The sequence below is a fragment of the Parasteatoda tepidariorum genome, chromosome 6 (genome assembly GCF_043381705.1).
Source record: "Parasteatoda tepidariorum isolate YZ-2023 chromosome 6, CAS_Ptep_4.0, whole genome shotgun sequence".
NCBI classification, from domain to species: Eukaryota; Metazoa; Arthropoda; class Arachnida; order Araneae; family Theridiidae; genus Parasteatoda; species Parasteatoda tepidariorum.
The window spans coordinates 81,409,868-81,428,571 of record NC_092209.1 but is presented as its reverse complement, the minus strand read 5'-3'; the positions used below and the strand labels follow the sequence as shown (position 1 = coordinate 81,428,571).

General features: G+C 29.9%; 1 protein-coding gene across 1 annotated transcript in view; it reads right to left on the bottom strand.

The window, feature by feature from the left end:
• Positions 1 to 11,297: 11,297 nt before the first annotated feature.
• Positions 11,298 to 18,704, bottom strand: part of LOC139425936 (transmembrane and ubiquitin-like domain-containing protein 1) — a gene marked incomplete in the record, with an annotated part of 12,480 nt that continues 5,073 nt past the window's right edge. The window contains 2 exon segments of the mRNA XM_071182786.1: positions 11,298 to 13,745; positions 18,598 to 18,693. Of these exon segments, the coding sequence (XP_071038887.1) occupies positions 13,403 to 13,745; positions 18,598 to 18,693 (439 nt within the window).

Sequence of the window (18,704 nt, the reverse complement as noted above, 5' to 3'; positions counted from 1 at the left end):
AGTGCCCACATAAAATATCCTCAGTGATAGACGACTCATGTGTTAGAATCGTCTTGCCGTCATATTAACAGTGGGAGGTTTTCGTGGTTCTCTCCAGGTAACGCAAATGCAGATTAATTCCATCAAAAAATATTCCACAAAGGCTAGTTTGCCTCCATGCTTTATCTAACAGTTCCCTTGTCTTCTGGATTGAGTTCAAAATGACAAGGCTATGGAGTTGAACATTGATGGTCGCCTAATATATACCTCACCGATCGTCGGCTGTTCAATGCCGGTTACAAAATAAAACAAAATATTGTTTGTTTAAGAAATATATTTATAGGTTTTTATCACCCATTGCCAAAATGATTCTTGTTTTGGGTTTGATGGCGTGCGCACGTTATTTGGACGTCATCAAACTTTTGAACTGTGTTCAAGAGTAATAGTAAACAGTAGGGGAGAGTGGGGTCAATTGTAACAGGGTACGATTGTAACAGAGCAAAAATTTCGAGTGTCGGGTTCTAGATTTGGTTCCTAGGTGGCGCACAAGGTGTATTTAATAAATCTACATGTACACCCCTGCTGGCAAAATTTTTTATGTACTTTTGAAAGAGTTACTTTGCAAAAGATATTTTCACGCTATGTAAGTACTTTTTTTGGTATTAGAATGTCATACTGTAACAAAGTAATTTCGTTTAAACAAATAAAAATTATTAACCGAATACGTAAGTGGACAACTTAATTAACATTTCAAAATAAAAAAGATTAGTTTTGTTAATTAACTAGCATTGTTTTTTAACAAATGAAGCTGAAATGGCGTCTTGGGGACAATTGTAACAATAAGTAAAGGGACGAATGTAACAGCTGAAAATAAATAATCTTATGTTTACAAACCATTACTTAACTCTTTAAGAACCACCAATAGTTTCCTATATCATTTATATTATGTTGCATGTGCATTATTTTATTTGTCACCTTTCACAGCATAAATTAAAATTTTTAACCCCTTAAAGTTAAAAGTTTAACCCTTTAGGTCTCTGCTCATTATTATTTTTACTCCTAAAATATCACTACTATTTTGATCAATAAAAAAATATATCACAACTATGATAATATGTATAATTAACTATGTTTTAGTTGAATTTATGAACTGTTACAATTGACCCCGTAAGTGGGGACAATTGTAACAAGTGCATGACTGTCAAAAATTGTTAATAACTAATATAATAAGATTTAAAATAAGGTATTTATTTTTTTTTCTAGTAGAGGATAGTCTACTTTACTCGTCTGTCAATTAATACTAATAATATATTTGATTTTTTGTTAGTTAAAAATAGTTAAGTAAAAATTGTTACAATTGACCCCACTCTCCCCTACTCATGCGTCGTCACTGCATGCGTTGCTATGGCGACCGCTGCCATTTAATATTTTTTAAGAATTCTTTTTAATTTTTACTAGCAGTCATTCTTAGTATATTTACATAGCAATAATTTAAAGTATTTTTATATTCTTTCTTATTATTAACTTATAATTACAGTCTTGGCGGTGATTTTTATATAAATGTGAATACTGAAAAAGGAAAAGTATTCTGTGACGTCTTGAAACACGGCCAGGATTTGAAAACCAATCAAACATCAATAGAGACAGTTTTTGCAACCCATGATTTGAAATGTTGTGGCGTTTATCGGAGTCAAACTGGAAAAAAAAAGAACCAGTGATCGTAATAAAGGGATCACAATTTTTATTTATTTATTTCTTAATTATATATTTTTATGTTAGTTTCATTTGTGGTAAAAGTTTTCTACGTAAAAGTATTACTAAAGCTGGAAAACCACTTGTTTGATATTGAAAAGAATGAGCTCCACATTTTCTACGTAAGATCTCTTCTTTAAAAATTTATGGCTCAGGAAACCATTCACTAAACAAGGGTTGAGAAGGGGGATGTAAATACTCACTCTAACATTCTCAAAGGGGTCGTTAGTATTCTCAAAAGTCAAATATTTAAAATTCGATTTTTCAAAAATTATTCGACCGATTTCATTCAGATTTTCTATTTTGTCTTATAAAATTACAATCTATAAAATAATATAAAAATACATATAAATTTTTTCCGTCTATTATTAAATAAAATAATAAATAACTATTACAAATTAAATTTTGTGGGGAATTATCTTAAGATAAACGAATTTTATTATTGAATGCAAAAAAAAAATTCATTCGGCTTAGAACTTTCTTTGAAACATGCAGATTAAAATTAACTTAAAAACTTTCGACCGCTTTTCTGACTAAATTATGTCCTATCTAAACTATCCAAGATGGCGGTTATTTTATTAAATAAAATAATAATATTCTATTATTAAATAAAATAATAAATAACTATTACAAATAAAATTTTGTGGGGAATTATCTTAAGATAAACGAATTTTATTATTGAATGCAAAAAAATTTAATTCGGCTTAGAACTTTCTTTGAAATATGGCGAAACATGCAGAAACTTTCGACCACTTTTCTGACAGAATTATGTCCTATCTAAACTATCCAAGATGGCGGTTATTTTAGAGGTAATGAATCATAATCCATCGAAAAGAATTTGTGACGGACACGCCGAAAAGGAATGCCTAACTGAAGAATTTGAACTTCAGTGTTGTGACTGATTTACATGATCTAAGCACTCCTGAAGTGGCATTCGATTCACAAGGGTATACTTATTCCGAGAAAATTCGTTCTTATGTAGCTTAAAATATCGTCTGTATAAACTAATTAGTGTATAAACACCCACACGAATTATCGAGAGTCCTAAATCCGATAATGAAAAGTTATTCAAGGTGCTTAGTTAACCCCTCCCCAAAACTTTCTTTCTTTTTTTTCAGGGGGACGGGGGGGAGCATTGCACTCGTAAACCAATGACTCAAATGTTCTCTTATATAATGTGAATTTACAGATAAAAATCTTAATATTTTAAGTTTCGGCTGATTTTTAGAGAAATTAGGGTTTTACAGAAATATGGCAGAAGGGTTAATTTCCAAAATAATTAGATAATTACCAAAACCTTAATAAATTTTATATTTACAAGAAACATAAATCAATTTTTAAAATATTTTTCAAATTTGGTATATTGGATATATATATACAAGTGGGCTGCGCCCCCTGCTCGCCAACCTCCGAAAATTGCTACGCAATCTTATATGGTTTGCTTCGCAAACCAAGCTCGCTACTAACTTAGGTACATTGCAAATGCACAAAATTCTAAGATTTCGAAACAATCATTCAAATCCGTATAAAAACTTTTTTTTTTAAAAAAATTACATCTTTTTAGTAAATACTAAGTCATTAAAATAAATTTGAATTCAGATAAATGACATGTAATTCGTTAAACCTATTAGAAATGTGCTATATAGTATAATTCGTGATATAAATCAAAAATCGTCAAATAAATTCGTAATATATAAATTCGTGAAAAAAGCGCTTTCGACAAAATACTAAAATAGAGATCTATCGACAAAGACTAGTCACTTCTGCCTAGCTTAATAGTATGAGATTGCCTCAGCTGATGCTCTCTGGTTATTTCCGTTTCCGATTTTAAAAGCGCAATATGTTGAGCCACCTCATCTAGATTTGGCATGTGACATTTTTAGCGGCAATCATTGGTCGATTTTCTAGCGTTGCCATTAAAATAATTAATAAAATTGTCTGGGAAACTTAAGTAAGACTTCTTTTTCTTTACAAATCTTTGTCAAAAACAGACTCGGTAACTTCTTTGTTCATCTGATTTATTTAATCGGTTATTATTTAAATTTCCGTTGCACGTAGGTTTTTATTTATTTATTTTTTGTATATAATTTTATAAAACTATATTAGTCTCTCTCTCTTTGTAAAGAATATCTAATCTTTCCAAAAAAAAATTTAATAGCAATTATCATATCCTCCCGTTCTTTTTTTTAAATATATTTCATACGAGGTCATTTTTAGTTTATTTTAAACTGCCATTTTTAAGTTAGTATATTTCTCATGTACGTTATTATGAATGATTTTAGATATAGTATAGCAAGTGAATAAAGTAAGAATGTGGAATGAAAAAAAATAAAACAATGGATCAGTGAATGTGTGTATAAAAAACGAGTCAGCAATAAATAGCTATGGATTTGTATATGTACGAGTCATTGAAGAGCATTTTAGAGAATAATCAAATCAATGAATAAGTTGATAAATGCATAAAAACGTTTATAAACCTATCTATTATGTTACGTCAGTCGACGACAACAATTTTCGTTTTCTTAAAATAATTTTAAACAAAAAGGTGTTCCTTTAAATTACCTAAGTTCCTTTAAAATAGCATTTTACACGTTTTCATATGTCATGTAAATTAAGATGTTATTCATATATATTTTTTAAATCAAGATTTATTTTATTTTGTAACCTTCGTTGAACAGCCGACCCAATTTTTTGGGTTTGCAACTTTGGGTATCAACTCCATACAGTGGCGTACGCAGTATTTTTTCAAGGGGGGTGTTCATGGTTTTCTGAAACTACTGAAAGAAATTCGAGTATGTAATAAAGCACTATTATTTCCCTAATTTAGGCAGCTAGATAATTTGACTTTTTATTTAGACAACATTGTTTAGTTAAATTTTGATTTGATTTTTTAAGTTTAAGAACATAATGTATTATCTTCTCGCATGTAATATCTTCTGAAAAAAGTCCAATGTCATATGGGTGGGAAGTAACACTTTGAGGGCGACTTTCACATTCATCAGATTTTGATGTGCTAGAAACGTTTTCTTCAACGGAAGTGTCACATTTCTGTTCAACAGAAAAACTTACATTGGTACTAGATGCTGTCACNTAACAGCACGACTGAGACTCATTTTTCAATGAATAACTAATAACAATAATAAAACATATAAATTCGTGATATAAATCAAAAATCGTCAAATAAATTCGTAATATATAAATTCGTAAAAAAAGCGCTTTCGACAAAATACTAAAATAGAGATCTATCGACAAAGACTAGTCACTTCTGCCTAGCTTAATAGTATGAGATTGCCTCAGCTGATGCTCTCTGGTTATTTCCGTTTCCGATTTTAAAAGCGCAATATGTTGAGCCACCTCATCTAGATTTGGCATGTGACATTTTTAGCGGCAATCATTGGTCGATTTTCTAGCGTTGCCATTAAAATAATTAATAAAATTGTCTGGGAAACTTAAGTAAGACTTCTTTTTCTTTACAAATCTTTGTCAAAAACAGACTCGGTAACTTCTTTGTTCATCTGATTTATTTAATCGGTTATTATTTAAATTTCAGTTGCACGTAGGTTTTTATTTATTTATTTTCTGTTTATAATTTTATAAACCTATATTACGTCTCTCTCTTTGTAAAGAATATCTAATCTTTCCCAAAATTTTTCAATAACAATAATCATATCCTGTCGTTCTTTTGTTAATATATTTCATACGAGGTCGATATTAGTTCATTTTAAACTGCTATTTTCAAGATAGTATATTTCTCTTCATGAGATACATGTATGTTATTATGAACTACACTGGTGGAGATGGAAGACATTTTCCCAAATATCGCAAAAAATACTGAGTATAAATAAAGGAAATTTGGTATGGATATAGCTTATTCCATGATAATAAAGTATGCAAAACAAAAATGAAAGTGGCATTCACTGACAAGACCTATTGCCAATAAATCCAATGTAGTCTGAACTTAAGGATAAAAGATGACAATAAGAGTGAGGCTTGTACAGTGTGTGTTGCCTCTAGTATGGTGTATGGTCACACCTGACAGACAGACAGCAAGCGCAACGAGTATGCATGCTGTTAATAGGAGAGTTAAGGAGGACTTGTGGAAGACCCTCCCATTCTTCCACCAGAGCAATTTTTAACTCCAAAATGGTTCTGAGGGGAGGTTGGCGCATCGCAATAGCTCTCCCAAGCATGTTCAATAGGATTCAGGACAGGGGATTTGGCTGGCCAATCCATTCGTTTAATATCCTCGCTTGATACACATCAACCATGAGAGCCCTATGCGGTCGCTCATTGTCGTCCATAAAAATGAACTCAGGGCCAACAGCGCCCCTGAAAAGACGCACATAGGGCTCTAGGACCTCCTGTCTGTACTTCTGGGCATTCACGGAACCATTGTCAAACACACAGAGCGGTGTGCGGGTATCTTGCATGTGCGAAAATGCTTTCCATCTCTTAATTTTGTCCACCAGTGTATTTTAGATATAGTACAGCGACTGAATAAAGTAAGAATGAGGAATGAAAGAAAATAAAGCAATGGATCAGTGAATATGTGTATAAAAAACGAGTCAGCAATAAATAGCTATCGATTTGTATAAGTACGAGTCATTGAAGAGCATTTTAGTGAATAATTCAATCAATGAATGAGTTGATAACTGCATAAAAACGTTTATAAACCTATCGATTATGTTACGTCAGTCGACGACAACAATTTTCGTTTTCTTAAAATAATTTTTAACAAAATGATGACATATTGAATGCTAAGTTCATTTAAAATAGCATTTCACACATGTTTTCATATATGTCTTGTAAATCAAGATGTTATTCATATATATTTTTTAAATAAAGATTTTGCAACTACCAATGTTCAACTCCGTATCCTTGTAATTTTGAACCAAATCCAGAAGACAAGGGAAGTCATGGATCAAGTATTGAGAGAAATTTGCCTTGATCGAGGACTTTTTGATGGAACTAATCCGCTTTTGCATCACATGGAGAGGAAAACCACGAAAACCTCCCACGGTTAGCCTCACGGCCAGGCGACTCTAACTTATGATCCGTCTACTACTGAGGATATTTTACGTCAACACTGTGGTCAGAGCGAGCCAGGTGCGGAAGTCGTATCGAGCAGCCAACGTTGGGATCCAAACCTGGGTTACATCGTTGGGAGTCGCACGCTCTATCCCCTGAGCCATCGTGGATGGCTCTATATCAACCCTAAATCAAGATTTAGGGTTGATATAGATTTTATAATTTTCTGGTAGAAGTATTGTAATTAAAAATTCAAAAAGCAATTTTCTACAGCGGTAAAACTACGCCAACTAGACAATTCCAGGAAATAAAAGTTTCTTACCTTTAAAATTCAGATTTCTATTCAAAGGTTGAGTTAAGGACGTCGTTTTCAGTATCCTCCGCCGGATACAACATAGACACGCATAGAATATTTGTTGTAAATAGTGATATTTTTATTAAAATGAAACTTTTATTGTTCAAGGCTAACTTTCATAGAATATTCTAGAAATTAAATAAAATGCTTTTTTGAGGTGAAACTTATTTCCTTTTGATCTATACTATAACGTCTCCGGACCTAAATGACAACGTCAGATTTAAAACCTAATTTGTTAAGACTTTGGGACTATCCTAGATCCACATTTAAAAAAAACTATCTTTAATGAAAAGAATGCTATTATTCAATAGCATTTCGACAAAAAATTGACTGAAAACGCCATTTTAAAGATAAACCGTAGCTTGGACAGAGAAACCGAATGCAGATTAGAAATTAGCGATACAAAAATATCTAAAATATGCATTAAAAAAAAACTCATGCAACTGAAAAACTAAACTAAAAATTTGTTGCTCAGTGTTATTTAAACAAAGCTTATACTTACAAAAAGAAAAAAAGAGAGAGAAACAGGCTTGGTAATTAAGTCTTTTCATTTCTACTTCATTTAAGAAGAAGTAAACTATCTGATACTCATTTTGTACTGGATAAAATATATACTTTTATTAGTGAAAAGTCCCGCAGTGGACTGATCGTGAAGACATGGTTCCCAGTAGAACACCGAAGTCAAGCATCACCGGCTGCGGTCAGTAAGCGGATGGGGGACCACTTTGATCAGCATACGCAAGGACCGAGGGTGAGCGGCATCGATTCTCGTTAAACTGTTCTACCGTAAAGTGCTTGACTTCGGACACAGGTCGTTGGGCTACCAAAGCGGTTTGCCATCTCCTCTGAAGAGGGTCAAAATTGAGATGACATGTCTTTGGATGATCATAGGGTGTTTCCCAGACTGTCGCCAATAGCCCATTGTGCAGTTCAAGCGAAACGTTAATAAAATACCTACCTACCTTGTGAATAATGTTTAATAATAATATGCCTCTTTCTTAAAATGAGTTATACTTTCACTTTTTATTTTTTTCCCGAGTAAATTAGATTATGGCTTAAGAAAATTTTTTTTTTGTAATAATTCTATTGTTGCTGCATTTTCTTATTAATTTACAACTTTCTTTTAATTTTTATGTTACTTACCTGGGTGTGATAGTATAAACTTCCTTTTCTATGAATTATAATTCATTTTATTTATACTCGCGGCAAAAATATCACTTAACAATTTTACGCAGAATCCACTATAGATTAGTGTTGCATTAATATTGTTTAAAAAAGGCAACAAACAAATACTATTAATAAGAATAGTAGTAATTTAATTGGAAGGAACAACAAAACCCTTTGAATTTATATAAAAAAATTATCATCATTTATATTATATAGCTTGGTTCTTCATCTGTTTGCCGACATTTCTGTCATACAGTAAAAATACACTGAAACTACTTAATCGTCATAATTTATCACATCAAATAGTGACAGGTAACTCGGGTCAAAAATATTCAATAGTCATTTTAATGAATTTTATTTTCACAAATATCTCGAAGTAAAGGACTGAAAAAAACGGAGGTATTTTTGGCAAGTGTTTGACTCTTAATTTACCTGAAAAACCTGTTGTACAGCAAATAGAGATTCTAGTGAATAGGTATAGTGCAGCTTACAGGAGAACTCCTCCAGACATCAGACTCGCGTTGTGGCGGGTACCATGGTTACGAGAAAAAGTCACTTCGAATAGGGGTGTGGGGTGAATAGTTTTGCCTTGATCTTGGCATAGGTCAGCGTGAGTTAACCAATCGACACCTTCATTCTTCCATTGCATCCCTATTAGAAATGTGCTTTCACTCGTTACCATAGCAGCAGACAGCTCCAGACTTTTAGTCTGAAGGAGTTCTCATCAGCTGCACTGTAAGTAGTGAATATTAAAAAAAATTTTAGTAAAAGTGTTAAACTCAACGTAAATTATTTTTAATTTTTAAAAGTTACCAAATTTAGTGATAAAAAGCTTTATGTAATAAAATCATTAGAAATTGATGTAAACAGGTTGTCATAGCTTTATAAACTCCTAAATGTTAACTGTGCTGAAAGCATAATTAAGTTTATAAAACAGTGTCTCAGCCAATAGGGGTTTGAGGAATAAAACCCCTTCTAGAAATCAGCTGCCAATCGATCAGAAAAGGGATTTGAATCATCTCATGGTAATTGAAAACTTTATAAAATAAACACGTTTCAACAACAACAAAAAATGCTTGCAACATTAAAAGAAAAAAGTTTTGAAGAAAATATTAATGAATGATTCAAACGCTTATTGCTTCAATCTTAGTGCATCAAGTAACAGCATGACGATAATCGAAAAAGGGCTCACTTTTTCAAATTACTCGAAAACGCAACGAGTTTCAGTTTGTAAAATTAAAAAAATATGAAGCTAATAAAAAAAATCCAAATATTAAAACAATCATTCGAAATATGTAAGTTTAAATAAATAAATAGAAACAAAAATATTAATCACACTAGCTTCCTCCATTAATATATCATAGATGTGGATATAGTTAAAATAATCTTGAGTTTAAAAATTTCACAATTTAAAGTGCGATATAGTAAATATTGATCTTTAGAAAAATTATGGATAGTAAAACTATAATTTCTAAAATCAAGAAAATTTTCTGGCACTGTTTATAAATATAAAAAACTACTATTATTACTTTACTTTCTATTTTGAAAATTTTAAACTATTAAAAAAAACTTTATTAATATAAGACAAACCTTTTTAATCATATCTCAAATGAAAAAAAATTGATGTAACAAAAATTAAAGTAATTTTCAGAATATATAGCATCATATTAATATTAATTCCATACTTATTAAAAAGAATAATAGTAAAATACACATTGTGTATATTTTCAACAACAAAAAAATGGCGATCAAATGACGATTGACAATTTTTTTTTTATCCTCATTTGTTATATTTAGTTGCTATGTGGCCATTAATTTAACCCAATAGTTTCTAAGGTTTTTCAACCATTAGGGAAGAAATTTTAAAGATTCCTTGTTATTTATAATAATTCTTTAAATGTTTTTCTAAGTAAATTTTTTTGTTTAGGTGAAAAATATTTAAAATATATATATATATAAAAGTTAAAGTACTGTTTCACATAGAAAGTCTAGAGCAAAAATAGTAGAACACACTCATAACAACCCGTATTTAACGAGATTTTGGATTTAACGAAAGAAATTAAATGCTATGTTTAGTGCAATGCGACCAAGCAATTTTTTCATTTTTTCTCGAATTTAACGCAATGCAAAATAATTTTCTAGGGCTTTACAAGATCATGATAAAACTACTAGTTTCTGACAAAGAACTCTTTTCTTGATTATATTAGTCACCATCAAAAGATCGAGAGATTTTTCGGTTCGATTTCAGAGGGTGGAATATGAAGACTGAAATTGAGAATATTTTGCAAAATACAGCAGAGTTGCACATGAGAGTGCAATAATCTCACTGAACTTAGTAGACGAAGAATGCGGACTCGCAAGTATTTCATCAAACATGTAAAATAATTGGCACTTTCATACGCCATGGACCAACAGTACGCCAAAATGGATTGTGGTTGAATGAATTGTGAAAACGTTGCATAGAACAATGTGAAAAGCACGCTTTTGCATAATATGTGGTGAAAATCGACATGGTATAGAAAAATCTCAATTTTGAAAAAGGAAAATTAAGCACTTTTTAAAAACACTTAATGAAAAAAGCACCTTTAATGGTTTTTAAAATGATATGCTACGAACCCTGTTACCATTTCTTAGAAGCTTGCTTTTTATTCAGCTGTTAAAAATGTCAAAAAGAAAGGTTGTATGCGTAAAACAATAAGTCAAACTTATAAAATTATCTTTGAAAAAATGCTGCAATATGTAGTTAAAATAAGTAAATTGTAACAATTTTTGTAAGATGTTTAATATTTTTTTAAATTTTTTTTGTACCTATTAACCTTCAATTCTAATGTAACAAACAATCAGATTTAGCAATCCTTTTTCTGTTTTCCATTACCTTTGCTATACACAGGCCATATAGTATAATAAATGTTCTTATCTAATCATAAAAAAAAACTTAAACAGACACCCCCTAAACTTAATTTTGTTTTAAACCCATAAATTGAAACCAAATACTCAAAGACAGGCAAATACATAAAAAAAAAAAGATTTATAAACATTCACCATAAAAGTAAATATTTTGATGAATTTAACCACATCTTTACATAAGATATTTTTTTCTTCTAATAATTACACAAAAGCAAATTTTCAAAAAGAAATGTCACATTAGACAATTCTTTAAGTATACTATGAAAAAAAATTTGATATTTATCACTTCCATACATAAAATTATCTTGACAATGTAATAGTTTTAAATAAAGTATTCATGGTAGCTTTTTCAGTCGAGTGACTTTTTAATACAAGTTAAACTAAGATAGACACCATTTCAAAGAAAAGCAGATCATTTTTGGAACTGAAAACATACTAAATATATAAATAAGATAAAATCAACAATTGAAAATACACAAGTATTTAAATACTTTCAGAAATATAACAATGATATATATAGTGCAGTGCAGTATAAATATAGAAGGATTTATTCAGTTTCCTCTTAGTACTATTAAATATAGGGTCAGGCTGCCCAATGGAGGACTGACCAATATCTAAATCAAAAATTTTGTAAACAAAGAATGTTAGAGAAAAGAAACAAACTGTATAGTTATTGTGAAACCTGCAAAAATTTTACACAGAAATTTCAGAATTTACTCAATTAGCTGTTATTTGGAATTTAGTTAATTCACTATTATTTGGAATTTAGTTAGTTAGCCGTTGATGAAAAGATATTCATTGATGACTACAATGATAAGTTCTAAAGTTGAAACATGAAAGGAGATACCCAGTACAGGGGTGCACAACTTTTGGCCTGCGGGTCACATGCGACCCGCCAACCCTGGATATGCGGCATGAGGTAGCAGCCTGAACAAAATGAGAAAAAAAATCCTTTTTTAAAAAAAAAAAATTCAGAAATTTGTGATTTTACACTTAAGTTTTGATGTACCCAATCTCAATAAATGCAGTTCTTCAGTCGCTTTTTTTTCCCAATGGTTAGCGTTTTTCAAATGATCATAGTTTGATGGCTTAATTTTATGCAAACATATTGCAATGTTAACTGATAAAAAGAATTTAGTGCTTGGAACAATGATGTTTATATAACTACTGCCTACAATTACAGTCTAAATACTTTGGTATGTGGCCCTTCATTGGTCAATCTGCTGTGTATGTGGCTCTTTCCTCAAAAAGGTTGTGCACCCCTAACCTAGAATTCTATTGAACACTATATGTTACTGGAACATCACAGGTTAGGTTACATTCATACGTCCCTTTCCCGTAGCAGCAGAAGGTTATATTACAGCTCTTATTTTCACAAACTCTGTACAGTTTTGATGAACTATGTAACTGATTTGCAAACTTCCTGTACAAAAATTTTACAGCTTTCATAATAAACATGCTGTTTGTTTCATTCTTTACTCATCCTTTCTTTCTCAAGGTTGCCACTCAAATCTGGAAAAAAAAATTCCCTGTGTTTTCCCTATAAATATTATGCACAATATATTAAGAAGAAACACAACAATTACAGCGTTCTTGTGTCAGCTATATTGGGCTAACTATACTAATTTTAATTGAGGGAAAAACTTAAGAGGAAAAAAGGAACAGCTGAACATACTTAAATAATACTATAGTAAATGAAATAGTATAGTATTGTTGGAATATCATCCTTAAATATCCCATAGATTCAAAATTTCCTTTATTTTCCCAGTTCAGGGGTGATTGTGAGCCCAAGTCAAATTTCCGGAAAATTTCATGAGTAAAAAAAAAAGTTTAGATGGAAAAAAATTTAAACAAGGTTTTTTTCCTTTTTCTCAATCTTTCTTAGCTTACTTAAAATATATTTAAAATTTTACACATACTTATACCATTTACACATACCTATGATAACCTGGAGAAGTAATTGAAATTTACAAATGCCTTTCTTTCTTGGGTTCATGATTATAATAACTATTTACAGATAAAAAATTAATATTAATCTTGAGTATAAAGTATCTGCCACTCCCTTACAAACAAATAAAATAAAGTGTGTTTTTAAGTTCCACCTTTCAAAATTTGATTTCCNTTAGTTAAAATTGTTTTCTTTTTTGAAAATAACTGAATTATTTTTTACATGATTTGTTTCACATGTTTAGAAATGTTGGCATAAATTTAGAATTAACGATGAGTTTGAACAACATACGCAAAAAAGAGGCACGAGAATGTTCCGAGCACTCCTAAAGATAATGTGGAGAAAAATTCTGGATATTTAGAATATAGCACCCAGCACATGCCTAAAATAACGGTAACAGCTGGCACGAGCAGGCGCCCAACATCCAAATCTGCGCTTTGACTAGTGGTTTGGTTGCTTTGGACCGTTTGTGCTGGAAGAACTTGGACGTGCACCACAGAGTTGTTGAGAATGCGACAATTTTCGATAGTCATGGTGTCCTGAAGCAAGCGACCAGCGAAAATCAATCTCACAATTTTGTTTTCTCTAATAGTGTCTCTGAAATGATTCCTAAAAAAAATAGATTTCAATCAATCACACAATATATAACATCACACTATAATTTTATAAATTAAATTAAAAAAAACAATTTCCTTTAAAAAAATTAATCTTTTTGTAAGCAATTGCTGTACTCAATCTTTTTCAAAATCAAACATCTAATGTCAAAAATTATTTTGCTACCAGAATAAAAAAATAACATACTATTTTTCTATGATTAAGTTTTAAGATACCATTTATATTAAAAAGTTTTAGGTAATAATGCTTTTCTTCATTCTCAATGGCAGAATTTTTATTTATAAAATTAATTCCCTGCAAAAGAACATCTTCAATGATTGGATTATCGTGAATTTCTTATATTTTCCTTAAAAAAATTTACTTCTTCACTTTAAAAACTAAAGTTGGTTTGTTAAATTTTATTAATGTAATTATAATTGAAGTATTGTTAAAAATAAATCTTAACAATACATTCCAACAATATTGAAGCATTAAAAATTGTTTAATAGAATATGCATAGGTCAGTAAGATGGGAGGAACATCTAAATGGATAAAAAGTGATAATTTAACCATTCCATTTTATCCATTTGATAATATCCAATTTATCCATTTATCCAAAAAGTGATGCATTAAGTTCTTCTTAATGGATAAAAAGATATAATTAAGTACTGAAAAACGAGAGAATAAAAAAAAATTCTAATTAGTTAGCTTAATAACATTTGAGAATAAGTAGTATTGTTTTAAAACTAGAGATTGGCAGAGTTACAAATAATGTAATGTAATTTATAGGTACGAGATACTAAGTAATTACGCTAATTAAAACTTTCTAATGCAATAATATATTTATAAAAAAATTTAAAACTATAGGCATTAAAAAGTTTCAAATGTACTAATTTACTTTGTACATTAACTTATTTGTACTAATTTTATTTAATTTACTTCGTAAATGATTAAAATAATCATTTGATTTACATCAATGATTTTTTTCATTTTTAAATTAGTTGATTTGAATCAATGAATCTTATTCAATGATGAGAGTTTTCGTATTAACTTAATAAAACAATGAGTTGAATTTTTGCTTGGTTCTTTCCTTTTCTGTATTTTCTTGTACAACACTTCCTTCCTTCATTTTTATTACTTTGTTCCAGGGGTCGTGATTTTTTTTACTTTTTTTAAAAAAATTAAAAAAATCAGATTTTTTTTTATTTTATTCAAATACACTGCAAGAACTTTAATTTATGATTAAAAAAACTCTATAAATGTTTAATCAAAATTAAATTAATACTAAAACTATATTATAACAATATTTTAGAAGCTCTAACCTAAATAATTAACTAAAATAATTTTTCTTTATAATACATAGCTTTGAATGCATAGCAAGCATTTTGAAACAAATGCATGATTAAAATTTAAAAACTAGATGAAATAAAGAATTTAAAGAATACTTCAGGGGTCTGTCTAGGTTTTTCTGAGAGGTACCTATTTCATACTTTTTCTTAACTTGCTGAATGAAGTTAAATATTATTAAAAAAAGTATCTTTAAGCTTACTTTTCTCAAGAAATCATTCTTCAAAAATATCATTAATCAATGCTTTAATGTCAATTTGAAAAAAAAAGGAACTATTTTACCATAATTTTTCTTACTTTAAAATAATATGAAATGCTTCATTAGTTTTTTTCCAAACCATACGATTACCTTATGGAAAGGTTTTCATAAGGTATTTTCAAAATTTTAAGTAATATTAAAAACAAATGAATAAAAATATGAAATAAGCTTCATTAAAAAAAAATGATATTTTAATTTGAACTTTCAAAGGCAACCTCAGTTGTCTAGAAATTCCTTCTCAAAAGAATATAAATTCACAACCTCGTGAGATTTCAAAATTTGGTAATCGAAAATCTTTCACTTTTATCTCATTAATTAAAAAAAATCTAAAAAAGTAATAAGATTTTCTAAAATGGCATTTCAAAAAGGCTGTATTTTTTTTGCACCACCTGACAACGATTTTTTATTTCTTAAAAATCATTGTTATTGTTTACCATTGACATGATTAAATTTAAATAAAGGAAGCCTGAAATAAACTAGGAATGTTCATAATTCAGTCTCAAATTACATTAGGAGAATAAAACAAAACGTCAACGCAAGAATTGGAATTATATATTGTTTTTTTTTGTCATATTTTTCAACATTACATACTTAAGCTGACTCTGTCCTACTTTTTTTGTTGATCAGAGTTGTAATAAGACAAATTTTTAGTGAACATTTTATTTTATTAAATAAGCAGGATTATTAAAGAGTAAAAAAAAAACTACTTTCCTTATGTAGTTAACTTTAACTAATTTTTTTTTTTAAATGAAGTGCTTATAAACCATTTTTAAAATGCATGCAGTCATTTCTAAACTATTGATTGATTGATTGAATGTAGGGTTTAATGGCACAAAGTCCAGACCAGGGCATGCTGTGCCAAACAATACAGGATAACAGTTTAAAAGCCAAGGTCAAAGTGCAAACATTACTTACATTGTACAATTATTATTCATAAAATGGTAGAAGTAAGTATATCAAGTCAGATAAAAGGTATACATAAAGACAGATAAAAAGGTGTGAATACAATATGAAATACAATGTGTAAAATGAAAAGAAGGTGATAGGAATAAAATTGTAGATGCATTAAAACATTTATATATTGTTAAAAATACCAACAACATGTAAAAATGCTAGGATGATGAATGTCATTCAATAAATCTTGTATGCACAAAATTGAACTCCCAAAAAAGATAAAACGTTGACAGTTAAAACATGGGCAAATTATTGAAATGTGGTGAATTGCATTTCTAAACTACTTTTAGAACATAAATTTTGCTATTGGATTTAATCAACATTCATGTTCAAAATTAAAAAAAGGTGAATATTTAAATAAAAAATTCTAATAAATGGTTCAGAATAATAATAAATCAGTCAATTTTTTTACAATCTTTCTTTCAACCTTCAACTTTTTAGTCCTAACACTATCTTCCTTTACTAAACTATAAAAGTATATGCACAGAATGGTTATGACTAGTGCATTTTATTTATTTATTTATTTTTTTGTATTGTGTACTCACTTTACAAATTACACTTACTCAAAAAGTATTACTACTTTTCAAGAAGTTTTGCATTACACTGCAAACCATGAAAAAAAAGTAGTGTAGTGACTACAGTGGTTTCATTATCGGTAGAGCGTTAATTACTGCTATTGTAGCTAATTATGCACAAATGCAACCTTTCTTTCAATCTGAGAGATTAGCAGAAAAAACATTGCAGGGTTGCCACTGATATCAGTAGAAAAAATTCCATGTGTTTTCCCTGCATATATTATACTCCATATATTAAGATGAAATACACATTCACTGCGCTCTTGTGCACTATATTAGGATAAATATGCTAGTTATAGTTGCTGATAAAACTTAGGGAAATAAGAAACAGCTCAACATAAAACAAATAATGCTATTATAAATGAAATAATTTAATATAGCTAAACAATCATCTTTAAATATCCTATAGATTATGCTTTGAGAGGTCTGCATTTTTTAAAAGACGAAAATAGAGGCATGATGGCTCAGGGGATAGAGCATTCATTTTCCAATGAGGTGAACCGGGTTCAAATCCCAGCGATGGCTGGTCGATATGAATTCTGAATCCGGCTTGCACCGAACCACAGTGCTGACATGAAATATCCTCAGTGGTAGCCTGATTATGGGTTAGAGTCTCCTTGCTGTCAGGCTAACCGTGGGAGGTTTTCCTCTCCATGTAACGCAAATGCAGGTCAGTTCTGTCAAAAAGCCCTCCATGAAGGCAAATTCAGGGTATCTGCTATATTTTAGATTTTCAAATTCATGACTTTTCATGACTTAATTCCAAGAATTTTTCATGACTTACATCCATTGAAATGATAATTATAACGAAAACTGTTATACTCTGCATCCTCATATTTATAGATTTTAAATTTAAAAAACAGAGTAAAGAAAGAGTTAAGCAATAAAATAGGTGGGAAAAAAAAAGCAAAGTTTTTTTTTTAGTTGTTTTTTCTGCAGAACTATATTCTTTCTTGTTCATCAGGAAGGAAAGAAATACTCCTTATTTGTCTGTTCTCATTTCGAAATAAAAAAAATTCACCAATGATGATTGGCTTGCTTTGGCTAGAAATTTAAATTGATAAAAAAAATAATAATAATAAAAGTTCTTAAATCACAGAAGTTTAAAAGATAATTCGTTTTAGAAATGATGTTTTGTTTTTCATTTTTTGAAAGAACATAATTTTTAATGAACATGATAAAGACATTTTATATTCTAACAAAATATGACTGTGAGAAGTGATTTTGTTAGGAATTCAGATATTTGGAACAGGATGAAATTGAGGGGGGAGAGGGATTCCATTTTAAAAATTAGATTTTTTGGTGACCTAAATCCATGACTTTCCATGATTTTTTTTTACAAAAATAGTAAAAATCATGACATTTTATGACAAATTTTGTTCAATACTGAAATTCATGACTTTACCGGCATGCGGATACCATGCAAATTACTCCCAATACTTGATCGAGGAGTTCCCCTGTCTTCTGGTTTGGGTTCAAAATTACAAGGCTAGGGAGTTGAACATTAATAGTCGTATACCCAAAAAATTGGGTTGGCTGTTCGACGACGGTTATAAAATAAAAAATGACCAAAAAAATAACAAAATTTCCAGCTTTTTCCCAGGTTGTAAGGAAAAATTCACAATTCCCTGACGTTTTAGATGATTTTTTAAATTCCTTGTTTTTTTCCCTGCAGAGTGGCAACCCTGCATTGTAAGTAATTAAACTGAAATTATGCAGAAGCAAATCTTACTTTTTGAAATCCCCAATTTTTGTGCAGGGATTTGTAGTAACTATCCTCTCGGTATCATTTAAGTATTTTAGACGTACATTGATGTCTCCAATACCAATTTACTTCTT